This window comes from Homalodisca vitripennis, chromosome 6 (assembly GCF_021130785.1).
Source record: "Homalodisca vitripennis isolate AUS2020 chromosome 6, UT_GWSS_2.1, whole genome shotgun sequence".
NCBI classification, from domain to species: Eukaryota; Metazoa; Arthropoda; class Insecta; order Hemiptera; family Cicadellidae; genus Homalodisca; species Homalodisca vitripennis.
In genome coordinates, this window is record NC_060212.1 from 156,654,257 (window position 1) to 156,675,106 (window position 20,850).

At 34.2% G+C, this 20,850-nt stretch overlaps 2 protein-coding genes across 6 annotated transcripts in view; one reads left to right on the forward strand and one right to left on the reverse strand.

Annotated features, from left to right (window-relative positions):
* Positions 1 to 2,690, forward strand: part of LOC124365048 (damage-control phosphatase ARMT1-like) — a 35,346-nt gene extending 32,656 nt beyond the window's left edge. For all 4 annotated transcript variants that reach the window (XM_046820951.1, XM_046820952.1, XM_046820953.1 and 1 more), the window contains one exon: positions 2,202 to 2,690. In XM_046820951.1, the coding sequence (XP_046676907.1) occupies positions 2,202 to 2,605 (404 nt within the window). In that variant the 3' untranslated portion in view covers positions 2,606 to 2,690. The remainder of the gene's footprint in view (positions 1 to 2,201) is intronic.
* A 9,098-nt stretch (positions 2,691 to 11,788) lies between these two features.
* The window catches only part of LOC124365050, a 55,132-nt gene continuing 46,070 nt past the window's right edge, over positions 11,789 to 20,850 (reverse strand). For both annotated transcript variants that reach the window (XM_046820956.1, XM_046820955.1), the window contains exons 13-15: positions 20,342 to 20,538; positions 17,055 to 17,195; positions 11,789 to 12,422 (exon numbers count right to left, since the gene is read on the reverse strand). In XM_046820956.1, the coding sequence (XP_046676912.1) occupies positions 12,151 to 12,422; positions 17,055 to 17,195; positions 20,342 to 20,538 (610 nt within the window). In that variant the 3' untranslated portion in view covers positions 11,789 to 12,150. The remainder of the gene's footprint in view (positions 12,423 to 17,054; positions 17,196 to 20,341; positions 20,539 to 20,850) is intronic.

Sequence of the window (20,850 nt, forward strand, 5' to 3'; positions counted from 1 at the left end):
GTTCTTAAGTTAGTTTAGGAAGTCATTGCTTTATAAAAAAGACATACAAGACTGGTTAAAGAACAGAGCCTTAAAGTATTCCTCTGCTTGCAAGTAGCTTTTCCCAATTTTTTTTTATCACTGTTATTTGTAATGTAGTAAGTAATTTGTATTATCTGATTCCTGTTACTTCAATAGGGTTTGGAATCAATCTATGCTTTTCTCAGTGATTCCCAGGCTTTACAGCTTTTTTACAGTGAATTTATGATGTAATGTTAACCTTTGTGATATCAATATTTATTTACTGTGATACTTTCAGATGCTTTGCTGAGATCAAAATTACTTGTAGATATGTATTTTTTTTTACTAATTTGTCAATTATAGTTTCAATTATTGCTGTTTTCTATTTGTATTTTAACTATGTTGTCTCGGTTTAAGGATATGGTTTCCGTTTTAGGTTGTCAAGCAGTCTGGTTAGCCCTATTCGCTATTGGAGTTTTTTGAAATTGTAGAATTGAGAGAGATTAGCCAATAACTGGTGGCTGTAACAGTTTCTCTGTTTTCATCTTTTGGGTAAACTTTTACAAGTTTCAGCTCACTAAGAAAAGTTTCTTGTAAAAGTGATTTGTTTATATATTTCTTCGTGGAGTGATAATTTTGTTTGTACTGTTTGATCAATTTAGAAGATACGAGGTGTCCAAAAAGTATCCGACCTTGACGTCTGGCATGAACTGACGTTACTCTGTGTCAGGACGTTACAAAGAGCTATGTCAGGACTGTAGGGAGGCTGTCGTAGTTGGTTGATGTCGTGTTTGACCAAAAAACACTGAATAAGATTTGAAGAATGAGCTGGCGCATTGTCGTGGTGCAGGATCTAGTCACGGCTTGTCCGCAGTTCAGGTCGTTTCCTTCGAACTGCTTCTCGTAACCGCCTTAGGACCTCAAGATAATACTCCTTATTCACTGTCTGGACTCTTGGAGCATATTCGTGATGAACAACGCCGCCCTGGTAAAAAAAAAAACTGTCAGCATGGTCTTCACATTGCTTCGACTTTGTCTTGCTTTTTTCGGCCGTTGCTCTTTGCGAATTTTCCCCTGTGAAGATTGAGCTTTTGTTTCAGGGTCGTAGCCATAAACCCATGACTCATCACCAGTAATAACTTTTTTAAATACCCCTGGGTCACTTTTTATCAAATCCAGATTGTCCTGTGCGATTTCAAGTCGCCAGTTCTTTTGGTCTTTTATCAGCAGCCGAGGAATAAATTTTGCCGAAACACGGTTCATTTTTAAATCTTTGTGTAAAATGTTACAAACTGATGATTTTGGTATTCCTAAATCTTCTTCCAGCTCTCGGACAGTCAATCGACGGTTTTCATTAATTGCTGCACGAACACATTCAACATTTTCAGTGTTTCTGGCTGTTGAAGGCCTGCCAGATCGGTCATCACTCTCCTCTGATATGCGGCCATTTTTAAACTGCCTAAACCACTCTTTTATTTGTGTATCGCCAAAAGACACGTCACCATAAACTTTCCGTATCATAGTAATCGTCTCTGATGCTGAATGGCCAAGTTTTTGGCAAAATTTAATGCAAATGCGCTACTCAACACATTCAGTCATGCGACGCACAAACACGGCAGTACTGTACGGAACAGAGCGCTGTGACTCACTGAGTGACCGGAGTGTATTCAATGCCTAATATGGGAAGGAGTAGGCTCGCCCCTCCCCTCCAATAACCGGTTCGAGCCGGTCGGTTACGCCGCGGCCCCCTACTGGTCGGCAGTCAGATACTTTTTGGACAGATTTCGTACTTTATTGATATTTTCATTATTAATGTTTCTTTTATAGTCCTTCCTATTTCTGTTTCTTTTACAAGGAACATTAGTTTTGGTATTTGAGATATATGATTTGGTTTAATCGTAGGTGTTGTTTGTTCTTAATTTTGATTGTTGAGAATTTTTCTATCAGCTATTGTTACTAAAACATCATCTAAGTAATTGTAAATGTCTATTGAATCTGAGACTTCTTTTATTTTCAAACATTCTAGTAAACAGTTAGACTTGCTAATGAGAATTGGAATGTTATACAAAATTTAGATACTGCGGTGAAATGAGACAGCAGGACCCTCACCTGTATGGTATCATGAATTAGAGCATCATTATATTCAAAGAGACTCCGACTATCAGAAACACAGGTTGTTAATTAGAGTTGAACTGTTGCAGGGAAGTGGACGTTACACAGTGAGCTGTATTGGACTCTGCCGTTCAGCTACAGTGATATGAAGGAGCAGGATCCTCATCTCTATAGCATCCTAAGTGAAAGCAGCATAATCATCTTCAAGGGGGATCTCAACTACCGGAAGTTGCTTGGAGACATAAACTGGAAGTATGACACACCCTTCCACTCGAGTCTCAGAGGGTTCAATCCTGCACCTATCGTTGCCATCCGCACTGCCAAGGCCGACCTAATATCTGGTCTGGACCTGTATGTGGTGAAAGTGGCACAAGCCAAGAAGAAGGACTGGCTCCTCACGGGTGACTTTGGAGTGATCCAATTTGATGGAACCAATAGCAAAAATAACCTCGAAAATGAAGTGAGCAGCGAAATAAAAAGGCTGATATCATAATTTTGCCCCGGTTTTTCAATAGCTTTTACTCCTTCTTTGTAATATATCTGTGATTTTTATTATGAATAAAATTGATTGTTATTTATTTAATGGCATTCATTACTCAATATTCAAAATTGTATTTTTATTTATACCACTCTACGTACTTGCTGACTTTAGTATCAGCAAGTCCTTAATAATATAAGAATAAAGAGACATACAATCAATATTAGGGAATTTTAGTGTAAATCTGAGGATAATAACAGAATAAATGATACAAAAAAATCACTATTGGTATCGTTATAGATAGACATTTTCTAAAGCATAATCTAACATTATTATATTATTGATGTTACAAGTTTTCATCAAACAGACTTGCATTATAAAACCACACATATTGATCTTTTCAGTGATTTAAATCACATTCTTACTCCCAAAATAAAAATTATGTGGCATATAGTGGGGGGGGGGAGTTACAAGACTTAAAGAGAAATGGATAGAAGTTTAACTACCACTTTAATTTTTCTAAATTATTCTCAGTAAATGTTTATTTAGAATAAAATTGACTTACGGAAGACATACAAATTCAAGAAATAGTTGAGTTTAGGATCAAATTTAGATATTCCAGAAAACAAATTTGAAAATGTATTTATCCTATTAAAAAAAGAGGTATTACTAGAATAATTTTAATGAACTACTGAATTGACAACATGGTTTTTGTAATGAAAATTATACGATTACTGCTGAATACAATTTATTCACCCTATTATTTATTTAGTTGATAAAATAAAGAGTTTGATTTTGTTTAGGTCTTAACAGAGTATTTGGCACTGCCTGTCATGAGATGAAAATAAAGGACTTTATAAAAGAGGTGAAATATGTTCCCATCAAGGAACTTTATCTGATGAAAGAAAAGTGATCACAAATCCCAGGATACATATACTTTTACTAATCCATGTCATTAGTAATTTGAACAACTTAGGAGTCAATTGTTTAAACTTTGAATAATTGTGAAAAGGAGCAGTTATGGTTTAATTTCTATGCGACATAATAGAAATATATATATATATATTTAAATAATAATTTCTGTCATTACATAATATGAGTCTTAGATCACAGTTAGACACCTTAGTGCATAGTGTTACAATGTTCTATCTTGAGACCCCTGTTGTTTTTTTTTTTCCCCTCTTAGGACAAGAAGCTTATAAATTGCACTTAGTCCTGTAAGAACCTTTGCGCTGCTTCCGGAGTAATAGGATATTCAGGATGGGTAAGGTTAGGTAGTAGGGGCCGCCTCCTATCGAGATCCATAAGGAAGAATTAGGGCACTACATCTCAGTCATCCCGGAAGAAGGGGAGGCCAGCTCTGAACTAGCCTCTCCAGTCAAAGTGGGCAGGGGGTGCCACACCCTTGTTGAGGTTAACAAGAACCTCTGAGGTAAGGGAACAAACCCCACCAACTCCAACAGTTATCTTCCACAGTAGACTAGACCTATCGAATTGCCCATGAACCCCAGAATCTCAACATTTGCGATTAGTGATGTGCCACTACTGGACATCCATAAGGTTGCCCAGATTGAAGTGACACATCGGTTTTTGCTGTGTCCAGTGGTGGGTTCAACTGGAAGGTATAAACCAGCCAGAAGTGATCCCTGCTGGGTGCTGTTGTTCTGTCAGCTTTACTGATAGCCATCTAGATTTTGAGCCCTATACAAACAATGTTCTACCTCAAAACTTTTACGCTTTTATTTTTGGTCCATAGAATTATGGAAGATGTCTCATTTCAAAGATTTAATCAATATGCATCCAAAATGTTTTTAAATCTCAACCTTTTTTTGTATTTCATCATTTATATATAAAGTATACACTTATCAAATCTTAATGAATAAATCATATACATAAAATTACATTTTCTATTATGTGCATTTTTCATTGGATATTGTTATGGGAATGCTGATGGCCGAGTGGTCCAAGACATTGGACTTTGAGTCTGATTGACAGGATTCTGTCTGTGACTCTTGCACTTTTTATCAGTACCATCGACCTTGTACTGTATCAACTCTCCCCCTTATTGTGTTTAATAAGATCCTGCACAGGCCAGTGGCCCTTGAGGACGGGCAGAATAAGGCATAAAAGGGGATTGGCTTCTTCTTACAAAAATAAAATAACTTTTTTAAATCGAATACATATCTTATAAACCATGTTTACTGCTTATTCTGTTCAAATTGATAATTACTACTCTTGTAGAGTCTGGTATCACAACAGGATATAAAAGAAGTGGAATAAATTCCCATCAAGTCCCATCATATTCCCAATCATAAATTTACATCAATGTTATCAAAGAAAAGTGATCACAAATCCCAGGATATAAGTCTTTTTACTAATCCATTTGCCACTATACAGTTGATTTTTATAATACAATAGGTGATGTGATAAATCTAACATGCTATATTCAAATTTTATTGCTCATACTATTTTTTAAAAATGTGAAAAAATTAATTTTACTAATCTTAACATCTGTATAAAGTATTGATCCAGCCTGTTCTACTGTATGGATCAGAGTTGTAGGCTCTAGCAAGTAAAGCCCAGTAGAAATTTAATTATTTTTTAAAAACTAAATCTTAAGAATTTATTGCTCTATCCAAGAGGAGGGAGAATAAGGAAAAGAAGGGAACTGAAAGACTTGTCAAGTACCAATTTGTGGTTGCTCTTAAAAGAAGCAGAAGATTGAGATGGCTGGACCATGCTAATAGAAGGGGAGAAATCAGCAATTTCAAGTGTGGGAAGGAAGACCAGCGGGAATGAGAACAAGAGGAAGACCAAGAATGAGATGGGGAGAGTTAGAAAAGAGCAAACCTGAGGAAGATGGGAAAAGAAAAGATCTTGAAATAAGCCTAGACAGAAGAGCATGGAGGTACAATGTTGGTGAGGCCAAAGCTCAAATGGGTTTCTAGTGGCATAGGACTAAGTAATATGTACAATGAAAATTCAAAGACATACATTTTCAATCATTTTCTTTTCCAAAAAGACATTCTGACTAAACCCAATAGCTGATTAATTTATTTACTCGAATAGAATAAATGATATTTAGTTTGTAGGAATCTGATACTTCAAATACTGTTGCAAGTCTACAAAAATAATCAATAAAACTTTGTAAACAAGTACTGGAAAGGAAGGTATTATTAGAAAAGGAAATAAATAACATCTGCATGGTTAGTTCATAAATTAGTCATTATATTAATACAAATTTATACATATAAATGGTACACTGTAAAAATTAAGTTATATACTTCAGAGGCGATGAGATCTGGCCCAAACTGAGGCCAACGTCTGGGTAGTTTTAACATGGAAGCCAAGCATATAGTGTAATAATCAACAGGATAAGTAATGTGACAGTAGTTTACTTCAGTTATGTTTAATATTTACATTGCAGCTCAGTTTCAACCATATCTGTTTACAAAGATAAATAAAATTGTAGAAATTTATTTTTTTGATGTAATACTATCATAATTTTAATAAACTCAGTTGTACACAAACTGATCTTTGTGTATAATTGTACTACAATTTTAACATCCAAATTCAAAGTAAAAGTTACAAAATCTTTTTTAACAGAATCTTTGAATGAACATAATTTTTAAAATGTTAGAGGCATGTTTTTTTAAAGTAAATACTGTTTTGATATTAAAAACATCACGTAAACTTTTTCTAACAATTTTATTTTTATGTGAACGATCACACTTTTATCTAATTTTTGACATAATTGCCATCAATATTAAGGCACTTATCATATCTAAAATAATCTTTAGAATACTGAATTAATAGCACCTGCAACACGATAATTTTGATGCTATTGTCGTCGTCGCGGTGCTGAGCTTTAAGATGCTTCTGATCTAAAACCAAATGCTAGTCTCTGGGCGTTAAATTGAGGCTGTTTGGAGAGTTACCAAATTGTTCCAAGCAAAATTCTGTTATGAGATCTTGAGTTTCTTTTACCGCATGTGGACGGACATTGCCATAGAGCAAAACATGTTTCTTGATAGAAATGTCATAGAGAACACTTCTTGTAACTTGAAGAGTCTTCTGATAACAAATACATTGTGAAATGTCTATTTTCACTTTTATCACTCACTTTCTGCACCAAATTGTTGCTGATTATTACTCCTTTTCTCATCATGAACATTCTTTTGGCCATATTTTTAAGCTCTTACCATTTGAATGGCATTCCATCACTCATAATATTTTGTCCTTATACTTCAAAATTGTGATAGCAATTTCAGGTGCTTTCACACCTTTAGCACCAAGAAAACAAATAACAGTATGTACTTCATAGCCAACGGGATTCTCAATCAACAGGGAATTTGAAATGTATTAATGCATATAAGACATTATTGAATTTTGTTGTAACTGCATCAGTAGCTAGCTATCAGATGAAGGTAGACAGTGTACAGACACAGGACACCAACTGCAGTGCTGCAGTGATGGAATTTCAAAATGGTACTTACTTGAAAAAACATGCCTTATAATCATTATGATTTGTAGAATATTTATCTAAAAACTGTTAAGGAAACAGGATTTTTCCGGACATTTGCCATCGTTCAGTGAAACAAGAAAACAGTAACACTACGTTTCGAGATCTGCAATCTGATCTCTTCTTCAGGTAAAGAACTAACCTAATACATAATTACAAACTAAGTTAAAATAAACAAATCTTACTAAAGCGTTGTGGCACGCCTAAGTCAAGCGTTGTATGTCCGCCATCTTGTTTTAGCCAGCCGTCACGATTGCCATTGGCTAGTCCCTCTGGTCAGTCGTAGGTGGCCAGTAGACGAGTGAAGACGCATTGTGACCTGTATTCCGTAGTTTACTTTTAATGATTAGTGTTTTGTATAGTTTTGTATTAAGTGCATGTCTTTAGTGTTAGTGAAGTTGACAACAACATGTAGGTTGTGATTCCTGACTTAGGCGTGCCACAACGCTTTAGTAAGATTTGTTTATTTTAACTTAGTTTGTAATTATGTATTAGGTTAGTTCTTTACCTGAAGAAGAGATCAGATTGCAGATCTCGAAACGTAGTGTTACTGTTTTCTTGTTTCACTGAACGATGGCAAATGTCCGGAAAAATCCTGTTTCCTTCACAATCCTTCCATCGTCAAAAATAACCTTTAAATAAAAACTGTTATAGTAATAAATTATAATCCTTGAATTCAAATGGAATAAAAAATGAATCTGAGGTGACTCCAGCTGCCTCTTGAGGGGATGATCTATCATGAGTGTGAGATAGCTTTATGCTACCCAATCAATGTCCATAACAGCCAATGCTGAGAATGCGCTGCAGAAAAGTCGAGATTGTTACTATGATGGAAGTTATGTTTTAATTATTAATATATCTTTAAAAAAATATGTAATATGCTGCAAAGAGTACTTAAAAATTAGTTTTAATGCGTCTTTGCTTAGGAGCCAACTGTAATAAAATAACTTTTATAGAACTTTGTACACCCTTATCATTGAGTTATGGGAGAAATCTTATTTTAAAGATATGATTAATAAGCGTCAAAATGCATTTTGGTTTTTATTGAACAGACTTTTTGAATATTCAAAAGATGAAGTACCAACAAATTTGAGATTTTGTCTACGAATGCATTTACCCGCGAGAACTCGCGCTACAAGAAGTTACGCAAGAACTCGCGTTGTTAGATCGAATCTAACATCCTCCAACCAACTAAGAACGGCTTTTTCATGGTCTTCATTCATTGCAATAATTGTAAAGTCATAAAAGAGCAATCTACGAAATATAACTTAAAAAGCAAACAGAAAAACAAGAAAAATCACTTAACTGATGGATTTAAACTGGCAGTTACGCGATCACTCGCGACGTTAGATCGCTCCTGACATTGGGCTGACGCAATCACTCGCGCTGTAAGGTTGAAACTAATAACCCGCGAGGAGCGTCCGCCCCCCCACCATGACGCCCCACCCCAGCAACTTCTAATGTCTAAACATGATGCAATACGCAGCAGACACACCCATAGAAGCATAAATTAAGGGTTCAGTGTTGTAAGATAACAACAAAAAAAAATGTCGTATAACACAAAAATTATGTTAGATTCAATCTAATAGCGCGAGTGCTCCCGGGTTAATTATATCTTTAAATTGAGACATATCCCATAATTCTAAAACTATAAATAAAGGCATAAAAATATGTTTTGAGTTTAACATAGTACTTATGAAGTTAAAGTCAAGGAAGCTAACATACAGTTCAGGTAGATCTATAATCTACGTGGTCTTTTTTTCTGTTTTTAAAATACTACGAAAACTAGACTAGGTTTTGATATTAGCAGTAAGATAGAGTGCATCCATAGATTCTAACAATTCCTTTAGTTTTTTTATTTCATATATACAACACATATTTTTATATTATACATATTAAAAAAACAACAACAAAAAATGCTTGGATAATTATTCATTGTGGCTTAGTGTATAAAAATAAAGTATTTAGAAACTAAGGAATTACTTTGGATATTTTTTATATAAAATAAAAGCAACAATGACACAATATTAATTAACATGGTGCAATAAATGTTACGCTTTCTATGCTTCAATAGAGTGAAATAAAATATTAGTTGTTTAATAAAGACTTGCACCTAATTAACGTTCATAATATTCACATACTAATGTTCATGATTGAAGGCAATTATATTTTACATTATCATAATAACTTGCACAAACGAGTAATTTAATTTAATTTATAGTTTTCTAGCTTGGGAAAACAGTAAATAAAACTAAATTTTGTATACCTCATGAATTTTAATGTATTTTAAATATCTGCTTAAAAATAATTTCTGTTCTTTTAACCCTTTTAAGGCTAGGCACTAATATAGATTATTAATGCCATGATTTATAGTTCAAGAAGGCTGTGTACCAATATATCAGAATCGTGACTATATTTTTAAAAAGCTGCATAATGATAAATTAGTGCCAGAAAGACGTTGGTGCTCCCCATCGTAATTTTGATTAGTCCAATTTTATTTGCAACTGATCGCAGTCCAATTTCCCTAGAAAGAAATCTTATTACAAATAAGAAACAAATTAAGTATGTAAAGTCTTTAAAATAACTATATATATATATATATATATATATATATATATATATATATATAATATATAAACACACACAAGTTCTAAAAATTTAAAAATAAATGATTCGAACAAACTTTTTTGGCTCAACAACATATATATATATAGAGGGGGGGGGAGAGCCAAAAAAGTTTGTTTAAATCAATTATTTTAAAATTTTTAGAACTGGTACATAACATAAAACAAAATATAAAATTAATAAAACCTTTAAAAACATAGCCTACTTATTTTAGCTCCAAATATAACAAGAAATTTCCTGAACTTTTTGTACTTTGTAAACAGATTTATACTGTCAAATGTAGTTTTATATTGTCCAAAACAAAAATTGTTAATCCAGAGCTTTCTCTGACAGAATTATAATTTTTTTTTTAATGCATGTTAAAAATGGTGTGTGTTAAAAAACTATCCAATATTATTTTCTATTAAGGAAGGAAATAACTAGAGTGAGGTGCTGACATATCGTTGCAATCAACCATAGTGGTCAGATGATGTCGTCATGTCAGCAGTTGATAGTTCAATTTCCCTATATTGAATAATCTACAGGAACATGTTTACTTTGTGTGCTATGGTGGAACATCATGAAACATATGATTTGGTCAAAATCTTGGTGATTCCCAAAATGAAACCATTCAAAAAACTTCAACAGACCTTCAGAGAAGATGTAGAAGTGTGATATAGGTACAGCTTGTGCCCGATTTCATGATGTAACAAATTGTCCAAAATACAAGTGCTACAAGTATAATAGACAAGTATAATGCAAAACATTGGCTCAACTGAAGTCTATTCAAAAAGAGGCAGTCAAGACTTCCAAAAGTAGTAGAGTATTGTAATTAGTGTTTGTAGTAAAAAAAGATTTTCTTTAACCCATTGCGGATCGTATTGTTTTGGCGCGCGGGCACGAATTAATTTACGGTCAGCCGCCGCACGAACAGCAATGGTGCGCCACAGTATCGCTCGCTTTTGTATACTAGAAAATTCAGCTGTGAAGGTATTCGTTCAGATGGACCATGGGCCCTGTCGTGTAGGAATGATAACACGCGAGCAAGGTTCCGGGGTGGCAGGGATGATGTCTGAATCATGTCTAAATAAAGCGGCTCGTGCGAAGCGATTACAACATCCGGGCCATTGTCTAGACTAAACCCGCCAACATGTACTTCTGCGTCGTTTAGTTCTGTGTCACTAAACTCAAAAGTATTATAATAACAACTGAAGAAAACACCCAATCAGAAGCGCTAAAAAGCAGAGAGTAAAACTCGTATGAATGATTTTTCAACTTCGATATACGATTGCGATCTGTAGGATATTTACAAAACTTTTGAAAACTCTAAACGTAGACCATTGTTAAACACTCTTAGTTGACAAGTGAAGACGATCACCTGATCTATCAGACATTAATAGAACTATTTGGAGGGAAACTTAAAAGCAGACCGCTTTCGCGAACCTGAGCTCGTCATCGTGCCATTAGGCCCGGCCGCTGCGTGACGAGCCCAGCTCGTCAGTGATCCGCAATGGGTTAAGGAGATCACATGTTAAAATATGTTGATGAGTAAACATCTTCCAGATTTAGGCTGGATACTTTTTGAAATCACCTTGCAAAGGTTGCATATTGAGCCTGGTCATTGAGCATCCTCTTTCTCATAAATCAGCTGGTTCTGAGCACTAGAATTTTGTATATTCACCTAGTTTTTTTACTGTGCTCCATCTTGAAAGGGTTAAAAGATGGTATAATACACAAACAATACACCTATTGTTTTCGAATTAATATATTTTAATAAATATTTACAAATACTCAACTATAATATTTATTAAAAATTTAAACTGCCATAGTTCCACTGCTGATGAGATCAGTTACAATATTTAAAAACCCCAAAAGCTTTAAAAAACAATGAAATGTGTTTTGGCTAAACAGAAAAAGGTTTTATTAAATTGCTACATTATTTTCAATTCAATATAAATTATTCCACACTATATAATGTAGATTTGGCTTACAAGAGGAAGTTTACTTTGTGCCTGGTTTTAACTTTGAAGAGATCAATAGCAGTCTTACACGTTGATGTATTTTCCTAACGATTTTAATAAAATAAATGAATAAAAGTCAGACCCACTGATAAAGAGTTTGTAAAGAGTGAGTTTTGTAAATGTTATAGTGTGCATCAACAGAAAAGACCTTATTTTAATACCTCATACTATCCACCACTTCATGTAAATTTTCCTATTATCCTCAGAAATCATATTATATTACACCAGACAAAAATGTACAGTAACTAAAGAGTGCATACTGTAAATTTAAAAGTCCAAAATAAGTAACATCACTAAATTTAAAATTGAAAGACTTGTTCTCATGTTTCCATGTTGCAAATAGTAGCTTAGGTTAGACAAAATTATAAAAATATTATACTGTGCAAATACAATAGAAGCATAAGATACGGTCACTAAGCCAGTACGGGATGCTCGTCGGAATGTGGTCTGAAGAAGACGTTGGGCCCGCGCTGCGGCCAGCTCTGTGCGGCATATGGCAATACGCGAGCACACAATTCTGCAGGTGGAGATACTGCATCACAGCTACAAGTCAGCCGCAGGCGACACACGGTCAACTGGCTGGGTGGGGCTGGCGGGGAAGTGTTGGCCCCTCGAGAAACCCCTCGTTCCAGCAGACACTGCTCTTCCACAGTTGCTCTCAACACCTCCAGATCATCATACTTTTCTGGAACAGTTGAAGCCCCCGTTTAAAACTTAGCACATTATCACAATTACCATGGAAAAATAAAATAAGCTGTGGAGTTGCAGCTCAACACACAAAGAAAAGAGCACAATAAAGCAGATTGAAATGCAAGTAAGAAGAGAGTCTATATTGCCCCATTTTATATCCACCATTTCCTTACCTTCTGTTGTATATTTTTCCCTTTCTGAACCTTTCATTTCTATTTCAAATCAGTATTGCTGGCAAAATTAATGAAAAAGCTTTGCTTTTGTTATGAGAATGTTTCTTTACTTATAAGACACAATGAAATTTTCATTAATGTGTTCCTTTGTGTAGTAGATGCAAATTATATCTCTTACAAATTACTAGAAGGTCCTGGAAGGTGTAGGTTGAGACAATGTATACAATGTTTTGTTATACAGAATCAAAATTGAATCGTTTTTAATCCTTTTAAGGAACAGATGACAGGTTACTGTCAGTGAAATTGCTGAAAAAATCAGAATGGTAACTCTACTATGTTTGCTACACCAAAATACACGAGATATTAATTAATATGTATGATACAATATAAATAAACCTTTTAACACTTTTTGTAAACTTTTATTTTTGTTAGTATGTACATTTCGAAATCATTGATTTCATCTTCAGGTACAAAGGTTAAGTTATGAAAATAAACAATTAAAACCAATTTGTCATGTGTTTTTTCACTACCTTGGTGGCTAAATTTGTTGTATTTAATTTTTATGTGATCAATGTATATTGTTTAAAAGTCTATCGAATAATACATTTTTTGTAAGAAAATCTTTGTCATTTAATAATATATTGATTAATTTTGGCACTTTTGTAGATTTCAAAATGTTCTAAAGTAGATAATAAGCGACTTTTTTTGCTTGTGTGTAAAATTTCAAGATTGTTTTCGATGTTAGTGTATGTATGGCCAGTGTTATTTAATTGGTCTGCATATTTTGAATTTGACGATGTTTTCAATGCTTTTATGTGTTCATTAAATCTAATTTTGAAGGATCGGCCGGTTTGTCCAATGTAGTGGGATTGACAATCGTTGCAATTTAATTTGTATACTCCACTATTGTTGAATTTTGAATTTTGATTTTTGTTTGTTGAATTGCTTTTGTTTTTGATTAGAATTCCAAGGTTGTTCGAGGTTTTGAAAGCCAATTGATATCCTTGTTTATAAAATGATTTGTTAATTTTGTGACAATGTTTACCAAGGTAGTCTGATTGAATGTATTTGATATCTCTTTATTCTTATTTTCTTTCTTTCTGTAGTTCTTCGTTAGTATATCAATCATGCTTGGTTTATATCCATTATTTTGGGCTATGTATTTAATAATGTTTAATTCTTTATAAAAATCTTCAGTGTTTATAGGAATTTTATGTAATATGATACAATATGATATATTGTATCATACATATTAAAAACACTTTTCAAGGCTACATCTCTAATATTAATTAATACGTACTTCTGATATTGAAAAATCTAGGTAACAGAACTTGTCATTTTATACAATTGTTCAACTCTTATAACAATTGAATTTTACTTGCCAACAAAATACAATGTCTTGATGTATATTTTTCTACGGTAAATTTATTTCTCTTTTATTAGTTTAGTTCAGGCTTGGGCACAAACCCTATTAGTTACATCCAAGCACATAGCAGCCAACTTCATAAGGAGTGGCAGGGGCCCAATTTTGTTTTTGGTTAGGTTAGCCCCACCAATATCTCTGAAGTTAAAGTTTACATAAAAATGTTCAAAAGTCAAATAAAAATGTACAGTGTTTGAAGTTTTGATTACATTAACGAACAAATAATACTTATATCAGTAAACTTCACATAAAAATGAAAATACATTACTGTTTTACTATTACTTTTATGAAAATAAAACTTAGTGTTGGTAATTAAGAAATTGGATTATTATTATTGTAGTAAAAAATAACTCTAAAACCACCTTATTGATCTGGTTAATGCATGCGCTGCTACAATCTAAACACCCTGTATGGTATATTGTTTGTCTACCGTGATCTAATGCAATTAACTTTTATTTTTTCCGACCACTGCCGATTTAGCAACAAATATTTTTTTGTGTGTGTCTGTGTGTGTTATCATTTATATCTGAGTTTAAACACAAATACGAAATAAACGAAGTATTTCTTGAAAAACCACGATTCAAACAAACATTGAAAAGAACAATATGCCAGCAACTCCCCAGCCATCATCTTGCAGTTCTTCTTTTTCCACTTTGTATTGATTACCATCTGGTGGAAACCAGGGAGATAAAATGTACTATTAAAAATCAAGGTTTATAACATATAGTTACATTGAGTTTAATACATTTATAATGCAGCTGAAGGTTTAATGAAATGAAAAAAAAGAAGCTTAATATCTGTCCGTTTGTACAACTGAAAAAATATGTTATAAAGGTTTCATACAGACAAAAACACTCATGCTCTTAAGTAAAGCACATTATGAGTTGCATGTAAACCAAATATGACAGTATTTCTGGTTGAACTGGTTGGCAATACTGCACATAATATTTTGTGCATTTTTACAACAATAAAATTGATTGGTCGTCAAGGGTTCGGTATTCAAGGTCATGAGGATAACTCATCACTGTTTTAACAATTACAAATTTGTGAAAAGACGTTCATCAGCCCAAAATAAAGAAATGGATGAGACATTCCAGATGTAAATGGATATTACATGAAATTCAAAACAAAGTAGTTGATACACCAGGCCAATCTATCTTGAGGTCCATGATTATAGAAATCCAAAATAATCATTACTTTGCTGTCTTAGTTGACAAGGCATTTGTAATATCTGTACAAGAACGATTAACATTTTGAATTTGAACTGTGAATTACAACTAAAATTTTTGTGAAGTTCCGAGCATTTTCTGCAAGTGCTACTTACCGAAACTAAACCCCTCTACAGTAAAAGCTATTATTGTTCAAACAAATTTAACAGATAGATTTAAGGAACTGCAAACATTTTTATGAGCACTTTTTATACAGACCACGATTCTTACAGTAATTAATCATAAAATACATATTTCATATTTTACTTACTTACTGCCGTGGCTCTTGGTACCCAAGGTGGTACTTTGCCTCGCCAACACACTGCCTCCAGATCTCTCTATCCATTGCCTCTTCTTCCCTTCTTCCCAGTTTTCTTATGTCTCTTCTGATCTGGTCTTGCCATCTCAACTTGGACCTTCCTGGTGGTCTTCTGCCCTCCGGATTGTTTACAAGGACGTTCTTGACTAAGGAGTTGTCGTCCTTCCTTAGTAAATGGCCAGCCCATCTCATTCTCCTACTTCTCACCTCGGCCACTATGTCTGGGTCCATATATAGTTGCCTCAACTCTACATTATGTTTTATCCTCCACTCTCCATCTTCAAGGGTTGGCCCATAGATTTTTCTCAGTAATTTGTTCTCAAATACTATCAAACGTTTTTCTGTTTTTTTACTTAACACCCAGTTTTCTGAGCCATATAACAGAACTGGTCTTATAATGGTTTTATATATACGGAGTTTGGTTTTGTGTGATAGTAGTCGAGAGCTTAATAGCTTGTGGCATGCTGATAAACTTCTGTGTGCTGCATTTATCCTTTGTTGTATTTCCATGCCTTCTTCATTATTATTCGTCAGCATTACTCCCAAATAAATGAAGTTGTTTACTTTTTCAAATTTGTGCCCTTCTATTTCTATATTATTATCATTGTTTATTTGGGTTGTTCTCCCACACTCTATTATTTTGGTTTTCTTTTCATTTATGCTTAAACCAACTTTTTGTGTATGGTTTAGGAGTTTTGCGACCAGCACTTCCAGCTCTTCTTTACTCTTCGCTATAATTGCAACATCATCCGCAAATGCAAGAACATTTATTTTGGTCCCTATTGTAATTCCAGCTTCTGTTTGTCTTACTTCTTGTAATGCTTCCTCTAAAGCTAAATTAAATAGCAATGGGGACAATCCATCCCCCTGTCTTACGCCTGTGCTTACATCAAACTTTTCCGAGATTTCCCCATTTATCTTATCTTAACCTTGCATCTAGATCCTGATATACATGATTTTGACAAGTTTATTTTACTACATATTTTACTACATAGAAAAAATTAATACACACCCGTTTTTTTACCAGGCAGGATATCGGGTGGTATTCAGATAACACCAGATATAAAACTAAGCTTGACATTCCCGAACACCATCTTACTAAACTAGGAACTTCTTTCAAAATAAATCTGTTCAAATTTTTAATAAATTTCCTGATATTGCTCACACCACGTCTTTCAATAATTTTAAACAAAATACTCTTGGCTGGTTAATGAATCACCTTCATTACTCAATAAATGAATGTCTAGAAGACAATATCTGTATTGATTTTAATTCTAAATAATTTCTTCCAATTAAGTGATGGATACTTGTTTTATGTTTAATTTTATTAACGTTGTAAGTAATGTCAAATTACTCAGTGGTATATTTGTAGCTTTTAATTGATTGACAATGTCTATTTCTTATAAGAGATCAGTGGCAATAAAATTCTTGATTCTTGTGTAAATTGTTTTATTAGCATTCCTTACTTAATGATTTAACTGCATTCCGGAAGCCAGACACTAACCTGGGGAGATCCTGGCCATGCGCTCCTGGATGCACTGTTCGTCCCTTGGCAGCCTGATGTATACACTGCTAGACGCCGGCAGCCAGTGAGTGGTCAACACCACATCCACACCCCCACCATCCAGAGAGGGCACTAAAGCACCTGACATAACACACACAACGTACCATGTCTTCATCCAAAATAGTACACAAATTACGTTCCAATTCCCTTTTGAATCAGATAACAAATACAACACTTTAGCTCTCCACGTTTAGTAACATTTGGAACAGAAATTTGGGCAATAATGTAAACAAAATTATCAGCATGTAATCACATGCCATAGTAGAGTTTACGTTATTGTCATAATTAACCCTTTAAGCGTCATGAAAAATTGGACCTGATCCTTGATAAAGTTACAATTTTTTTAAATTTCCAATGTGTAAAGTGAAATTTATTTTCGTTTCTGTATGTCAAAATAGAGTTATTTACCGGTAAATAATTTGTTTAGCCCTTTTTGGATTTCCTAGGCTAATTTTTAACTTTTGAGAATATCGTAGAATAGCAGTGTAGTTGTCACTAATTTTTTTATCATTTATTCAGTAAATAGGGGAATGAAACACAGTTTTACAGATAAACATATACTATATTACAAACTAATAAAATTAGAAAAATACAAAAGTAGACAAAGAGTGTTTATTTGGTGGTGGGCTGTCACAACTGGCATTCTGTGCGTCTCCCGCAAGCCACTGTTATCGCGTGGACTTTGAACCTTCTTATCGCTCAGCAACCTGTAGGACGGCCTTGTGGGGCTTGAATTATATTTCTTGCTTTCTGATAACATCCTTATGACCGTAGTAAAATATGAAAAAGTTTAGGGTTGACCAAGTAATTGCTCAGAATTACCAAATCTTCAAATTCCGAATCGTCTGGATTCGCCATTCACACGAATAATTGTAAAAAAAATAAATAAACAATGGACACTGCTGTATATAATATTAATAATTTACTTTAAAAAGAATAGGACACAACAGAAAATTAGCGATAACCGAAATACATGTACATGTACTGGACGCTTCTCACTAACTAACTGACTAGATGCCTTGACGGGAGCTCCCGTCAATGACTTTGTGAAAGGCGCGGGGCCACGCCTGCTAGACAGTGTTTGGCCAATTAGAAGCCACTGCCACTCCCACTGTAATAGAATTCGAGGCAGGGCAACCCGTCTGTATGTCGCATGACTACTAGAACCATCTAGCAGCAAAATATTCAACTAACATAGCAGTAAGAAAATAAAGAATGCAAAAACGCGGATGGTGGGACCTCTTCAGTGCAAAAGCAACTACTTCTGGTCTGAATAATAATTTCTTTAAAAATGATGTCTTCTTGAAAGTCATTAATCTCCATTTGTAAGGCAGCTTTTCTTGAGTGAAAAACCTGCGCTGCTTCACTATTCTATTCACCATTAAGTTGTAAAGAGAAGCAGTTGCTTAGAACTTGTACATTTCTTATTTTCCCCAAAATCATTTAAAAAAAGTTTCTAATGGTTCGATATCACTATCAACAGATTCAGCTCAGATAGATAAGTGCATCTGTTAATCAGTGATATCCTCACACCAGATACCAATTGTATTTGAAAAGCTCCTAACTTCTAACACACAAGCATTCCTTTCCCTTGTAACATAAAGTTTATTAGATTCAAATGTTTGAATACATCTGTTAGAAAGGCAATCATCACTACGTTCAGTTCTTTGTCAAGTAAGAAGCCTAAATACTTACTTGCAATATTTTCTTCACCTTCACTTTAAGACAGAAACAGTTTTATATCTTCAATAACTGCAAAAGAAGCTGAAGAACTGTCACGCTCAAGAGCAGAGCTTAATTAAATCCCAGATCGCTTATTATTCGACCAACCAAGCCTTTGTTTGTCCCAGCATATTGCTCGAACTCCATATGTTGCTGCTTATATTATCTTTTTCAAATCCAGATTTGCATTTTCCATTAAACATTGTGCAAGTCTTATCCATAAATGTAACCTTCCATTGATATGATAGTTAACAGTTCTTCAACGAACTGCTCTTCAGCATTGTCTAAAAATCTCATAATAACTACTAGCTGGGCTGTGTCAGTTATCACATGACTCATTTAAGGCCAATGGAAAACTATCTGTGCCTACTAAAACTTGTTTTAACATTTTATTATTTTCATCTGCAAACACCTTTGTATTTCTGGTAGTTGTGGGTGCAGAAACTGGAATGCGACTAATAGTGCCAATAACATCCTGTTTTATTCTCAAATAACGTATTCCATTCGCCAACAATCATTCTTTTACTATTTCTGCATCAGTAAAAACTTTCATATGTTTGGCGAGAGTCCATGAAATGCGCAAAGAGGCTTCTGCAAATTTTTCTTATGTTACCATACATCAATTCAACATTTGATTGAAAGTTGAATAACTGGCACATAAGGAATCAACTTTTGATTTGCGTAAATTGCTGGCAATTGGAAATTTTGTATAAAATGATTTGTGTTTGGTCTCGGTGAAAGTGATGTTTAAAGTTTACACTTTTAACCACAGATACTTTTTGTTGACAAATCAAACAAACGGGTAAGGCCTCAATTCAGTTTGGTACTATGAACTAATATTTATCAGTCCATTCTGATAAGAACTGACTATTCTCACTGTCTTCTCTTCCATTGTAGCAGTTGCTAAACTGTAACTCACTTATAAAACTTGCAACATCACCAAACAGCACATTAAACACAATAAAACTGCAGTTTGTAAAACAGCACTATATTAATATTCACTGGCAGCCGATGACTGACAGAAAGACAGGCGACCTGGCCGGGCAAGCCCAATCTGGAGGGAAATTGGTGTGTTGACCAGCCAGGTAGTTAGTGGGGGATGGCTGGTGTTTAATTCAGTACAATCGAATACTGATACTCAAACTCACTTGCTAGACTCACTTCAGTCTGAATAATAATGAGTAATGAATAAAAGCTTATGTTATTAATTTCAAAAATTTGGTAATTGATTACTGCAATATCCGCATTTTTACTGTATTTTACATATTACTCAAAAACTGTATTGTGGGCCGTTCCAAACGAGTTTGTGGTCCGGACATGGCCCATTTGAGGACCACTGTTCTAGGACATTGGGAAGTTGAAAAGCTAAAATATAGTTCTTCAAGTGTTGCACCCCATTTTAATCCCTGTGGGTTGTTGACCTTCATGAAAAGTCTTTATATTATCTAGTTTTATTTTATCTTTATAATTTTCCAATAAAAAATTCCTCCCCCAATGATGCTTACCAGCAGATCCAATGTGAGGTAGTCCTCTACTGACGATGCTGCGTCGGATCCTGGGTTCGGAGTCTTCCCTCTCATCTCTCCCCAAAGTCCCAGGAGGATACAGCTGAGGAACCTCCTCCCCATCCTGCCCAAAGCCTGGTTCCAGCTCTGGCAATCCCTCATTGAGAATGTTGCTGTACATGCCCAAATTCGAAAACCTGTCCACACATTAATTAACTTTAACTACAAAAACAAATATTTCTAAACTGTAAAATTTAAGGAATGCAAACAGACTCCTCACCACAAATAATTATTAATTAATTAATTTAAAAACAAACACTCCAATAATAGTTAAATTTTTTTTATGTGAGGCCTTCTGTTCTAAATGAAAACATCATCAGACCCACATCACTGTAATCAAAGTGGTTTTATTTCCATATCTTGTGTTCTAAAACATACAAAAATATGGACAAAATGTTTTATTATAAAAGCTTTTTGAGCATATAAGTAGTTTCTGAAAAACGTAAAAA